The sequence below is a fragment of the Tuber melanosporum genome (genome assembly GCF_000151645.1).
Source record: "Tuber melanosporum whole genome shotgun sequence assembly, scaffold_14, strain Mel28".
Taxonomy (NCBI): domain Eukaryota; kingdom Fungi; phylum Ascomycota; class Pezizomycetes; order Pezizales; family Tuberaceae; genus Tuber; species Tuber melanosporum.
Window position 1 is genome coordinate 869,845 of NW_003298797.1, and position 12,425 is coordinate 882,269.

The 12,425-nt window shown below is 47.1% G+C and overlaps 6 protein-coding genes; 3 read left to right on the top strand and 3 right to left on the bottom strand.

The window, feature by feature from the left end:
• Window positions 1-347: 347 nt before the first annotated feature.
• Window positions 348-4,674, bottom strand: GSTUM_00004673001 (uncharacterized protein). XM_002836305.2 has 11 exons: window positions 4,394-4,674; window positions 4,203-4,287; window positions 3,988-4,109; window positions 3,768-3,920; window positions 3,534-3,716; window positions 3,289-3,477; window positions 2,357-3,235; window positions 1,508-2,296; window positions 1,238-1,448; window positions 993-1,175; window positions 348-759 (listed from the first exon to the last, which is right to left on the bottom strand). Exons 1-11 carry the CDS (start codon window positions 4,562-4,564, stop codon window positions 665-667), a joined length of 3,060 nt encoding a protein of 1,019 aa, XP_002836351.1. The 5' UTR covers window positions 4,565-4,674; the 3' UTR covers window positions 348-664.
• A 224-nt stretch (window positions 4,675-4,898) lies between these two features.
• On the top strand, window positions 4,899-5,617 carry GSTUM_00004674001 (mitochondrial 54S ribosomal protein MRPL51). XM_002836306.2 has 3 exons: window positions 4,899-5,079; window positions 5,160-5,271; window positions 5,334-5,617. Exons 1-3 carry the CDS (start codon window positions 4,954-4,956, stop codon window positions 5,516-5,518), a joined length of 423 nt encoding a protein of 140 aa, XP_002836352.1. The 5' UTR covers window positions 4,899-4,953; the 3' UTR covers window positions 5,519-5,617.
• Window positions 5,618-5,941: 324 nt separating this feature from the next.
• Window positions 5,942-7,404, bottom strand: GSTUM_00004675001 (uncharacterized protein). XM_002836307.2 has 2 exons: window positions 6,867-7,404; window positions 5,942-6,804 (listed from the first exon to the last, which is right to left on the bottom strand). Exons 1-2 carry the CDS (start codon window positions 7,339-7,341, stop codon window positions 6,086-6,088), a joined length of 1,194 nt encoding a protein of 397 aa, XP_002836353.1. The 5' UTR covers window positions 7,342-7,404; the 3' UTR covers window positions 5,942-6,085.
• A 132-nt stretch (window positions 7,405-7,536) lies between these two features.
• Window positions 7,537-8,320, top strand: GSTUM_00004676001 (uncharacterized protein; the record flags this gene model as incomplete). XM_002836308.2 has 3 exons in its annotated part: window positions 7,537-7,631; window positions 7,693-8,016; window positions 8,072-8,320. 3 exons carry the CDS (start codon window positions 7,537-7,539, stop codon window positions 8,175-8,177), a joined length of 525 nt encoding a protein of 174 aa, XP_002836354.1. The 3' UTR covers window positions 8,178-8,320.
• Window positions 8,321-8,393: 73 nt separating this feature from the next.
• GSTUM_00004677001 (uncharacterized protein) lies at window positions 8,394-9,572 on the bottom strand (the record flags this gene model as incomplete). XM_002836309.2 has 4 exons in its annotated part: window positions 9,152-9,572; window positions 8,685-9,088; window positions 8,549-8,573; window positions 8,394-8,495 (listed from the first exon to the last, which is right to left on the bottom strand). The coding sequence occupies exons 1-4, from the start codon at window positions 9,551-9,553 to the stop codon at window positions 8,394-8,396; spliced, it is 933 nt and encodes a 310-aa protein (XP_002836355.1). The 5' UTR covers window positions 9,554-9,572.
• Window positions 9,573-9,923: 351 nt separating this feature from the next.
• GSTUM_00004678001 (uncharacterized protein) lies at window positions 9,924-12,132 on the top strand (the record flags this gene model as incomplete). Its single annotated transcript, XM_002836310.1, has 3 exons — window positions 9,924-10,260; window positions 10,451-10,658; window positions 10,728-12,132. 3 exons carry the CDS (start codon window positions 9,924-9,926, stop codon window positions 12,130-12,132), a joined length of 1,950 nt encoding a protein of 649 aa, XP_002836356.1.
• Between the last annotated feature and the right edge of the window lie 293 nt (window positions 12,133-12,425).

The window sequence follows — 12,425 nt, forward strand, 5'->3', positions numbered from 1 at the left end:
TCCATATATTTCCAAACCAAGGTACTGATGCTGTACGTGCTTAAATTATGAAAACAAATTATAAACTCGATAAAGACCGTGCCACCCCAAGTAGGATACCCAATAAAGTCCTAAAGAAGCCGTAATACATTCCATTCTTCTCGCACCTTACGAATGACCGTTCTGACGGGTACACAAGGTAGCCCCCCACTAAACCAAAGCTCGATAACTGATTCCTGCATTCACTTTATCTACGACAATTCTACCACAGCCATGATAGGGAAGCCCCGCTGAGAGCAAAATCAAGAGTCCACTGCACCCTCGCCAGCATGTATTGAGCAGTCACCGCGCCGAGATATCACTATGGATTCGTTAAAAACAGCCCCCAACAGGGTATCAATTCCATAGAATGTCATGTTAATAATTCCCAGCAAAGCAACCCATCCATCCCAATCAGCCTTTTCCCCTTCCCCCAGTCATAATTCCACAATCAGCTGACTATTGATATCCATTCATCAATCCACCCTACACACCAGCGCCTTCCGAGATCTTGATACATCTCTTCACTGGAGAGGACCCTTTGAAGAAAGGATCCACAAGCAAGAAAGCAAGTTCGAAAATGAAAATGAAAAGGGTGAATTATCATACATTTACCACCGAATCAAACTGGACTGAAGCGTCCCACTCAACGCCTCTTCCCCTTCTTCGGTTTCTCCTCAACTTTAACGGAAACCTCCTTATCCTTCCGCTTGGCCTCATTCTCAAGGTCATCCCAATCATCTATCCACCGCAAAGGCATAGCGAAGTATTAGAGCCATGTTTTTCTCTGATAATAATAAAGAGATATTGTTGGGAAAAGTGAGCAATAATGGGATTCCGATTATGTGAATTTTTTTTCTAGGGACCATGGATGTGTGAAAATGATATAGCAATAGAGGGGGAAAAAAGGTAACATAAACTTTTAGGAGAAAGGCGAATTAATAAGGTGTAATGAGATCATTCCGAATCCTCACCGCCAGATTCATCGTCCGACGCTTCGGAGCCTTCATCTGCACTAGCGTCACCATCGTCGAATTCACTATCCTCCTCGCTACCCTCAGATTCGGAGTCGGAGCTATCGGCTTCGAATTCAGACACCTCGTCTTCCTCGTCATCATCGTCGGCATCAGACTCGACGGAGAGGAAGTTCCATCCACCTACATTCGCATACCGTTAGCCCATATCTGGGTTGACATCAGGACACCAGAGATCATATTACCATCTTTGAAGAACTGATGGGGGTCTGCAATCACGGTCTTCATAATTGTCGGCCAGTTCAAGTTCAACGGGCCTTCTGTGAAAGGAATGTTAGAGGAGTCAAGCCACTCCTTGACGTTCTCAAGAGACTCCATGGGGATGGAATTAATATGAGAAACAGGCCGAGTATAGTCTTTATACACAAAGACCAGGTCAAAGTTTTTCAATCCAAACTACGCAAAACGCGAGGTAAGCCACATCTGATTGCCTCGGTGTAGGGTTTGGGACTAACCTGAACTCTCTCCAAATGGGCAATCTCTATTTCGTCAAGGGTAATGACCAAGAACGGGGGATCGGTAAGTTGTACGAGAGCGTCCGTAGTAGGCGCGCAAAGCACATTTGCACGGAAGGGGACACCATTGAACCCTAGTTCACGGTACGGTATGTCAACGTCTACGCCATTTTCATGCTTCTTCCCGGCTTCAGAGATCTTGTCTGCGAACGCTTTGAATTCCTTATCCAAAAGCGCTCTCCGTCTACGCTCCTCTTGCTCCTGTTCGAATTCCTCTTCGTCTCCATATCTGTACTTCCTCTTCCTGTTCCCAGTCTCGTCAAATTGGATGTCGGTAGCTTCGCGGTAGAATTGAACATCCTTGGTCTTCTTTTTCCCGACCATGATCGGGTCTTTGAGATGAACATGGATAAGGACAATGAGCTCGTGGGCACAAGGTTGGAAGAAGAGGTGTTTAACGTTGCTGAAAAGGACATCAATGCGATGGTCATTACGAACAGGTGACTGATAGCGGAGACCATTCTGGTGAATTTCGACTTCTCCCGGAACACGTTTGCCCTCAAGGGCAGGGCGGACGTAGATATCCCCAAGTCTTTGAGGTCGACGATTCCTGATCTCCACCAGATTGTCTTGGGTTACCACATCCTCCATCTCCTTGCGTTCCTGTTCACGTTTGACAGCATTCTTCTTCATGTCTTGGATAGCTGCACAGATCTCAGCCATACGGTCATTATCCGTGCTTCTATACGTTAAGCTTCGTACAAAATGGGCATTTGGGTCCTCAAACGGCTATTAAAGATATCATTAGCATATCCCCCTTCTACGAATGTACTACAAGAAAGCACTCACCAAATCATCTTTCCTCCCTACACCTTGACCTGGCGAGAGGAAATTGATACGAAGATAGGTCCAGTCGCCCTCATCCGTCTTGCTGGCATTCTTCAATGTTGCAATGTGGAAAGGAACTGGTCTTCCAAAAACAGGCACAATAATGGTTTGGCTCTTGGCGTCTACCACAATCTTAAGGTCTGCTACCGATAAAGGCAACTGGTTTTCGCGTTTATAAGACTCGAATCGTTTGATAGCCTTTTTGCCCTTGCCATCGCCAACCGCATCGCCCTCCGCATATCGAGCCAAACCCTCTTCCTGCTTTTGCTGAGCGAGCTCCTTTTGATGTTCCCTCCTCTTCTGCTCCGCGCCCTCGTCGACCTCTTTGCGCTCTCCCCGAAGCTTAGCTTTCAAAACAGCGGTATTCTTAGCAGGTGCTGGCTTGGGCGCTGGCTTTTTCTCCTTGACTTTTTGCTCCGGTTCTTCATCTTTGAAGTAGAAGGCTGTCTCCTTCAAATCCTTGGAACATCCTCCAGTGAATACAATCGGGTCACCAGGAGTAACTTTAATGGTGTCAGTCAAAACAAGACTATAAACTTTACTCTTAGAGTCTTGTGGCTTCGGGTTCTCCAGATCGGCAAAGCCCACAGTAACACAGAGAGTCATCCCATCCTTGACAACCCTATTGCTCTTAGCAGTAATGGGAGTGGTTGTATCCTTGGCCTCAATTCCAATAATAGAACCAATAGCTTTAAGGAAATGCTTCTCCAATTCTGGATGCTTTGACTTAATAAAAGCAATAGCCTTATTATAAACATCCTTGCAAACAACTCCATCGCGTATTTCGGATAAGACCTTCCATTGGAGATCGACTAGGAAGCTGTAGTATTTCTCTTGGGACTATTATCATGTCAACAAAGAACCCTTCACCAAACCCAAGAGCTGAGGTTTACCTTATTCGGGTCGATGAGAAAAGTTCTTGCAATAGCTGAACAATAACTCTTATAACGCAATCCCATAGTTGACAAAATAATCCCGCCATGAAGTTGGCTATCGTCTGACGTAGCACTTGACCGCAAATCATACCTTCCCCCACTCTGTACCAATGGCCCCACGGTCCAGTCTAATTGTAACGGGTCAAACTATGACAAAAATCAGCCCTCTACGCAATAAATGATAAAAATAGAATGGAGCGTACATCTGGGCCGAGTTTCATCTCTTTCGCTCTAAAGAACTTTTCGTCGTCGATCTTCGCCTCGATTTTCTGCGACAGCTGCATGTGGGTTATCTTCTTCTCCTCGTCGATGATCGTAGACATTTCGTCGATGAAGTAATCCTTCATAATACCGACCAAGGCACGCGAGGAGGCACGCATGGTTTTCTAACCCCACCGTTAACACCCGCTCTTAAGCCCTATTGTAGCTCAACTTACCAACTCCAGATCATCCTTGATAGCCAAACATTGTGAAATAGCGGGACTGACATCGAATTCCTCTATGCCCTCAATTTCCGCGGGGAATATTTTCTTCCAATCATTGACGAAGGGACCTTCAGCCTTGTCCTTCATGCAGACGCCAACTTTTTTCTACACACCCAGGGGTAGTCAGTTTCAAAATCCCACTGGGTAACCGAGCAAAGGGAGCAAATCTCACCCCCGATTTCTTGATGACCTCAGCTAGGTCTTTGAAGTTTTGAGTGTTCTGTGCCTCATCCTTTCCTCGTACCAGGATTTCAATCGGGAATTTACCACCCTTCAGAGTTTCCAGATGTTTTGCTATACACAACGGGAGCTGTTAGCCAATTCGCCACCAAGACATCAACACCCGCTGTTATTGTAACACCAATTAAGGAAATTTCAAGCACAAACATTTCTTGGGCGTAGTCACAACATAAAATTTCTCTTGGGTAACGACAAAGAGCGTTGTTGGAAACTCGTACCCTAGCAACCAGAACTGCACAATTCACGTAAGCTTTGGAACACAAAACCCCTCCGCAAAAACTAAAGCGGAGAATGAACAAAGCGATGATTAAGGGACGAAATGCTCAAAGAAGACTTACATGCAGAGCAAGACTCTTCGAATAGGGGCCCTCCACAGTCTTCCCCAATATTATGACAATAGAGCCAACACCACCGAACAAATCCGCCTTCTTCGAATCCTTCCAAGCCGCGACCAAGCCGCCCAGACGAGAGTGAAAGAGCGACTTGTCTATGCTAACTTCATCACCCATGACTGGTGGTAGCCTCGATTCTTCTGAATATCTCACCTATTGACGATCCCGAGCTTTCAAACAGCCGAGCAGTGTTTTCCGACAAAAAAAATGAGAAGTGGATGTGTTTGGATGGTAGGACGAGTGAGTTGGAAGAGAGAAGGCTGTCACTGAGAAAAGAGAGATTAGGGATTCCCTAAGAAGTCGCGTCGGTCGCCAGGAAAAATTGTCTTGGCAGACGCGCCCCTGTGGGGATTCCCTCTACCACTTTGGCTGACTCAACAATCAACCTGACCTTTATGACACACACCACCGTCTTTTTTATCCACCGACCGTTTATCAAGATCACAGAGCCTAACCTCTTGCTCCCCTTGATCGATTGAACAAACAGACGGACAGACGAAGGAGCGATGCCTGTCTCAGCCCTCCAAGCTGTCTCGAAGTCCCGGAATGGTGTAGGGGCTTTTATTCTCCAGTGTAAACGCATGGAATTCAATTTCTGTGATTGGGCTGGGAGCTCAAAAGGGATGAGGCACGTTCGGACCTACCTAATACCTCTTACTCCAACCTCTCAAACATCATCCAATCTAACTCGGTATTTCTTTCCTAACTGAAGGACAGGTCGTTCCTAAAACATTCACTACCACAATTTGCCAAAGAAAACCCGCAGATAGAAATCATCGTTGCCCCACGACCCAACAAAATACCGATAATCCGTGGCGTCTATAGTACTCCTCTCTTTCTCCATTACCACCCGCCGTCTTTCCCATAGATAGCTAACTACCACTAGTCAATGGTCGTGAGAAGGTCATTGCGGTCGATGGGTTAGAGATTCAACAAATCCTCCAGAAGGCACAGCTTCTCCGAGACTCCTCCGGCGCAAAATTGAAAAGGATTACCAAGCCAGTCATTTCGTTGAACGAGAGTGTAAGAGGAATGTTCTCGCCATTCCATGGGGAGAAGCATGTCATCTAGATGGCGGATATTTGGCGCTCCATTGCACATAATTTATTATTTGTATAATATATTTTCAAGTCTATGGCATCGTTGAGGACAATCAGTCGTCCGCACAAACACACTTTCCATCTATTGCCCTAGGCTTACCAAGGTTTCCGGATCATGAAGTCGAGCTCGAACTGGGAACCCTTAGCACTCTTCAAATACTATCGCCTGTAATTTATTATCATGCGGACATATTCCACTTAGTTCTAGCACCATTGCACACCTAGCTTTCGCCCTCATCTGCCGCCTATACCCACGGATTACATATGGTACCATAAACATTTTTGAACGCTTATCGTACTCTGGCACGCCCTCCTGGGAACCCAGCGGAGAACTTATCTCCCTATTCACAAAATATCACTCGCTTACTCCGCCCTATTTTCTAAATCTCCTGATAAAGCTATTAAAACATTGCGAACTGACACGAGAGTGACGGGAGAGGATAAGATAGCTTTGAGCCATATATTCCGGACATTATCAGCTCCGGACTCTATAATAACTCCTCCAAGAAAGAAAGGAAAGCATAGCCCGCCTCCGGCTCTAAAACTCAATGTCAATCTTCGTAGCCCTTCCTCTTTCTGCTCCCTCACTATGCTCACCCCCCTCCTCATCCATAGGTGGTAAACTATACGCCTTAATCTCAAACCTTTTTCTAGTGACTGTGAAAGCAAGGTCCTCGCCACTCTGCCCACCGACACCACCACCCTTCTCTCCGAGCACCGGCAGTTTCCACATCTTTACCAAACCCTGTGGAGCCTGATCCTGGCCCTTTACATCCTGCAGCTGTGGGAGGGGTGTTAGTTCTAGCACCCCGTCCGAGAGCACCTCAACCCATCGGACAAGGCTTGTATCTCTGGGGTAAAGCTCGAGAGGAAGTGAAATCATGAGAGTAAGGTTTGATGAATGCCGGCGAAGAAGGGCTCGTAGAGAATGTAAAAACGGTAGGAGGTGCCTCGGCGAGGACGCAGAAGGGGGATAAATCAATGGTGACAGAAGGGAAGGGATAATTATTCGATGGAGGATAGTGGGGGGGTGTTGGTTGATGATGTTTGTGAGAAAGGTGAGAATCGGTACGAATGGGGAGGTTTCAGCGGCAGGCGAAGATAGCGATTGCGATGGCGAGGGAATGAAAGATATTTCCGCTGCCGGGGGAATCGTTAAGCGCTTTGTTAGGTCGAAGGAGTGGCAGAATGCATGTGGTACGGTGGATGTATCAGGATTCCTAGCCTCTTTGGGGTCTCGTCTCGTGAAGCTTTGGGCTGTTTCACACCAGTTAATCAATTTATCGAGAACAGTTCACAAATTTTATATAGAAACAAACCCCTACTCCCACCGATCCCGCTTCCAAACTCTCCCAACCTCTCATACCTCCAAGCTATCTTCATTCGCTCTCCCTCTTTCAATTTCCCACCACTCTCACTATCTGTTTTCTCTGCATCACCAACTACAGCTGGCAGATCCCTCACCCAGTTTTCCCCAAATCCTATGACTGTGATTGCATGTCCTTGGACAATTCCTTCAGCAGCATAGTACCTCAATAGCGCTCCTCCGAAATCCGTAGTTCCCGGCTCTTCAATCAAAAGCGAGCAGCCTAATGGTAGCCCTGCATGACCAGCAAGTAATGAATCCAATGACGGTGTCCCTGTTGAGGTTGTATATTTCCCGTTAATGGGCGAGGGCTGAGCACCGGGTGGGGGTCCCTTGAGTATTGGTGGGATGGTCGGAGGTATCCCAGGCACAGTAGATGTACCTGGGGGGCCACGATTTATTACCAGGTTTTTCTTGCGGAAACTCATCTGTGTGGGAGGGAGTTGGGTTTGTAGATGGCCAGTAAATATTAAATTTATATAGGGTGTATCGTGTAGTGGGGTTACAGTAATGTACCAAGATATTCCTACGGAGCCGAGAACCAAATTGTGGATGACCACGGTTACACACCATCAGAGGCTCAAATCACGTGACCATTATCACGTAAAATAAATCTGCCTCAAATGTGCTTGCTCCCTTTCTTCTCCACAACCAACCTGTCACCCCATCAGAACCTCTCCAGAACTCCGCTGATCTCCGGCTCTACCAACACAATGAGGTGAGTACCGCCCTTTCCAAAACTCTCTCAATATACTATGGCCATTATTCTAACTACCCAGCGAGTCGATTCTCTTTGATTCCACATTCCCTATTACTGGGTTCGACCAGAATAAATACGACCGTGTCGCTCGCATATCTGGGGAGAGAGAGGATCTAAAATTCTCTCTTGATATCCACGTCGAGCTCTACCCGGTTGCCATTGGCGAGACGGTTCAACTATCCCTCGCATCCACCTTATCTCCCGATGGCGCAAAAGAGGACCCAGCAGAGAGCAAAACCGGCTGGAAGGAGAACAAAGCAGCGGAGCCGAGCCTTGCTGACACCTATGACTACGTTTGTCATGGGAAGGTGTATAGATTCGAAGAGGGAAATGGGGAGTTCATGTAAGCTCAGATGCCTCTATTTCCTTCATGATGCTAATAAAAATCGGGTGTTCAGCAAGGTATACGCCTCCTTTGGGGGGTTGCTTCTTTTTCTTGAAGGCCCTCACAAGAAGCTGTCCTCAATGAGACACGAGTATGTCTACTTACTCATGAAAAAGTAAACCAGACATGTTTCTAAGCAAAAAAAGAAAAAAAGGAAGAAAAAAAACTGTATACTATCCATCATAGCACTCACTAGTCCACGGAGTCATCGTGGCAATCTCAAATCACTACGGAGAAAATACAGTCGTTTTTTCTCAGAATACCTACGGACCCGCCCCAATCTGTGTGAAACGAAGTACGCTCCTCCATGGCCCATAGCGTGTGAAATTGACAGATCACCATGTTGGGAATTCTAAGCGTCTATGTAGACGGGAGCCAATTTCAAGGTAGTCCGATTCGTTTTCCGGAGTAATGATCCCATGACGAATGAAGAAGTCCTGGAACCGTTAGCTTCGCGCACAACGTGAGGACGAATTTTATATATTTCTACCAGAAGAACTATAGAAATAGTCAGCCTTAGCTAAATACCTAATTTAGCCCCGGGCTGGGTTCATACCTAGGCTGCAATTGGGCTTGAAACTTCCCTTTGCCAATTCGGCTTTTACCTACTTCGGAGTCAGTGAAACCTCCCTCTAGCCCAAGACATCGCCTTTCGGACCTGCTCCATGTCCATCAAGTGAAAATCTTGCACCTCGTCATCGCATGGTTTCGGGATCACATCATTCCCAACTTCCAAGTCGTAAACATACTGCACTTCGGGCTGCAAAAGCCCTTCCTCACCGCCAGCGGTCTTCATTCTCTGATAGAAATAAGACACATTCCCAACAGCCTTCGCTTTCTCCCTAATTAAACTTTCCGGGAAAGAGGCCTCCTCTTCAGATTCTTTCACCAGGGTTTCAAAAACTGACATTCCAGAGGAGATCCCCCCAGCAACAGTATTATCCAAGAGACCGCCATAGGTAGGCTTTGCTGGGTTACGACGGGGGACCCATATTTTCAATGGGCAAGTAGTATATGCCGTCATATGGACCTACACATTGTTAACTAAATGCCAAAATCCGATGGACCTTTGAATACTCGCTCCATAGGTAACAACTCCGAACAAAGCACAAGCACTCCTCTCAAGCCTAAAATATTCACGCCCCTTAGGACTGTAGACAGTATATAGTTCGTTCCTCCATCCCCTCAGGATATCAAAAATACCATTCTCTCTCCATGACTCGGTAGTCTTTCGGATATTCTCTGAACGCTCTTCAGTGGTTTCACCGGTCAGAGTAATAACCTTCCCGGCAAACCTCCAGTGCGTGCCCGAGAGTTTAGCGTCTTTTAATACGGCTGTAACAGACGGGAGGATATAACCAAGCGTGTGTGTATTGTGAACGAGGATGGACAATTCCCCTAGGCGCTCCGCGTGGGAAACAGGGTGTGTAGCAGCGTTTGGGAAACTATCCACCAAATTGATGAGATCGAGATTGGAGTAGTGTTTAGAAGTCATAGTGATGGGGATATTGGGTTGGTAATTCTTGGGACGATGCCGGATGATGTTGTTTACAGGGAAACAGGAATAGGGTAAGTTATTATATAAGGAACTAAAGCGAGTTTGCTCAGTACGTAGTAGTCTACCCGAGTACGGACGCTGCCGTGTCGGTGTCTAGCCTAGAATTACCAAAATTTAATAGAATATTTACTCGGGTACGGTACTGTACGGTATACCGGTAGTATAGTACCATGATACCGGGATGTAGTCGGTATGAAAACCCCACTTTGCCAGACGACCCCACCTCAACACTTATCCCCCATATTCCCATACACTCCTTGCTCCTCATTCAATCTCACTTGCTGAGAGGAGGGAATCAATCCAACCAATGGCTCCAACAAAGTTGAACGCCGCTATCATAGTTGTCTCAACAACAGCGTCAAAAGATCCTTCCTCCGATGCATCCGGCGACCTGCTCACTGAGTCCTTTATTGCTAATTCAAGTGCAGAATCAACTACTTGGAAAGTCGTGGCACGAAGGATAGTTTCCGATGATCGCGAAGAGATACAGGGAGCCCTAAAAACCCTTTTGGAGGGTCCGACTAAATTGAACCTTATTGTGACGACCGGTGGGACAGGTTTTGCCATCGCAGATATTACGCCCGAGGTAAGGGATCCAATCTCTCCCTTTCTCCAGATACCGGTACTGATAAATTGGATAGGCAGTGAAGCCGTTCTTGAAGAAAGAGGCTCCAGGATTGGTGTAGGTTTCATATCTCTCGCATTGTCCCCAGAATGACTCTAAATCGCGACTACTCGAGTATAGACATGCTATGCTCTCAGCCTCACTTAATATTACACCATGTGTGTTTCCCAGCGTTCAAACCCTGTGTTCTACTAACGGCTAAACTATAGTCTCCATGATGTCCCGACCTGTCGCTGGCGTTAGCGGAAGCACTATAATCGTTACGCTCCCCGGTTCACCAAAAGGCGCCACAGAAAATCTCGGAGCTCTCATAAAGTTACTCCCGCACGCCTGTATCCAAGCCGCTGGGATCCAAAGTTCCCGCAAACTTCATTCCGGCGGTGTTGAGTCTCTCGAAAAGCAAACCGGTGTTTATAAGTACGATAAAACCCCCCCTAAAAGCGATAGCTCCCATGGTGGCCATCACCATCACTATCATCATCACAGCCACAGCCACAGCCATGGCCATGGCCATGCTACCCCTAGAGCTCATACCAGCGCTGAGTCGAGGGCCAACAGGCTTGGCGATGCTGTCACAAGAGGGCATAGAGAAAGCCCATATCCAATGGTTACAGTAAAAGAAGCGACTGACATTATTGCCCGGGAGACGCAATTAAAGGGGATCGTTGAGGTTCAAGTCAACGAGGACCTAGTGGGCTATGTACTGGCCGAAGATGTTACAGCTGTGGAGAGCGTGCCTGCGTATAGGGCAAGCATTGTGGATGGGTACGCCGTAGTGCATTCGGACGGGAAAGGAACTTATCCCGTTGTGTCTGTATCTCATGCTGCCCCTGGTTCAATTCCTCCTTTGGCCTCTGGCCAGGTCGCTCGAGTTACCACAGGAGCACCCTTGCCGCCCTGCGCGACCGCAGTTGCCATGGTTGAAGATACAGTCCTGAAATCTATGACCGAAGACGAGAAAGAGGAGGCAGAAGTGGAAATTCTGGCAGACAGAATGGAGGACGGGGAAAACGTTCGCGAGGTCGGTAGTGATGTTATGAAAGGAGATGTTGTATTGAAAAAGGGGGATATCATATCTGCGATCGGCGGAGAGGTTGGATTGCTGGCTTCTGTTGGTAGAGCTTCGGTCAAGGTATACGATAAAGTCACTGTTGGCGTATTGAGCACCGGGGATGAAGTCGTTCACCATTGCCGGGAAGGAGAACTGCAACTTGGAGAAATACGGGACAGTAACCGCCCAGCTCTTTTAAGTGCAATCAAAGCTCAAGGATTCTCAACAGTTGACCTAGGAATCACAGGAGACAAGACAGGAGCACTACAATCAACGCTGATAGAAGCTCTACAGAGCGTGGATGTGATCGTCACGACAGGAGGTGTATCAATGGGAGAGTTAGATCTTCTAAAACCCACAATCGAGCAATCCCTCGACGGTACCATCCACTTCGGAAGGGTAGCAATGAAACCGGGGAAGCCAACTACATTTGCTACGGTTGAATCGCCTAAGAAGAAGCTCATATTTGCATTACCTGGGAACCCAGCCTCTGCTCTTGTCACTTTGCACTTGTTTGTCTTACCTTCGCTCAGGAAATCTCAAGGATACGAACATTACGACTTCCCCCAGGTCAGAGTTACAGTCGACGAGGATATGGGACTTGACCCTCGTCCAGAGTTCCGAAGGGCATTCGTTAGATTTGACATGGTAGACGGGAGACTCCATGCTAGTGGGACCGGTGGACAAAGGAGCAGTCGTATCGGTAGTGCCCATGGAGCGAATGCGGTTCTGGTAATGCCGGCGCTGAGGGAAGTTAGTGAGAAAAGGAGGGAGTTGGGGTGCATTCCAAAAGGAGAGACTGTTGACGCAATTTTATGGGGACAAATTGGCTGCGCTTAGGGGTTTCCAAGATCAAAGGGTTTTGTTATTATGACAATATGCTATTCGGAGTGAAAATATTAAGTACGATATTAGAGTGGCCAAACAAAACCTTGCAAAAAAATTTAGACTATGCGTTCCAATTGCCCTCCAAGGCCAAGATTTTCAAAATCCTTGTATGTGCACTGGACACTTTTCCCCGCCCTAAGTGGTCCAAAATTCAATGCAGGACCGAACCGCCAAATGCCCAACCAGAAGGATATCCAGAGCCCGTCGGAAGGGAAAAATCGCACTATTTGAAAGCTTAAGTATGA

Coding starts and splice junctions, on each gene's coding strand:
- GSTUM_00004674001 (XM_002836306.2), top strand. CDS start 4,954: ATGCCTGTCTCAGCCCTCCAAGCTGTCTCGAAGTCCCGGAATGGTGTA. Junction 5,080..5,159: donor GCTCAAAAGGGATGAGGCAC/GTTCGGACCTAC, acceptor TCCTAACTGAAG/GACAGGTCGTTCCTAAAACA. Junction 5,272..5,333: donor GATAATCCGTGGCGTCTATA/GTACTCCTCTCT, acceptor AACTACCACTAG/TCAATGGTCGTGAGAAGGTC.
- GSTUM_00004673001 (XM_002836305.2), bottom strand. CDS start 4,564: ATGGGTGATGAAGTTAGCATAGACAAGTCGCTCTTTCACTCTCGTCTG. Junction 4,288..4,393: donor CGAAGAGTCTTGCTCTGCAT/GTAAGTCTTCTT, acceptor TGAATTGTGCAG/TTCTGGTTGCTAGGGTACGA. Junction 3,717..3,767: donor TCAAGGATGATCTGGAGTTG/GTAAGTTGAGCT, acceptor CGGTGGGGTTAG/AAAACCATGCGTGCCTCCTC.
- GSTUM_00004675001 (XM_002836307.2), bottom strand. CDS start 7,341: ATGAGTTTCCGCAAGAAAAACCTGGTAATAAATCGTGGCCCCCCAGGT. Junction 6,805..6,866: donor CGGGATCGGTGGGAGTAGGG/GTTTGTTTCTAT, acceptor GGTGTGAAACAG/CCCAAAGCTTCACGAGACGA.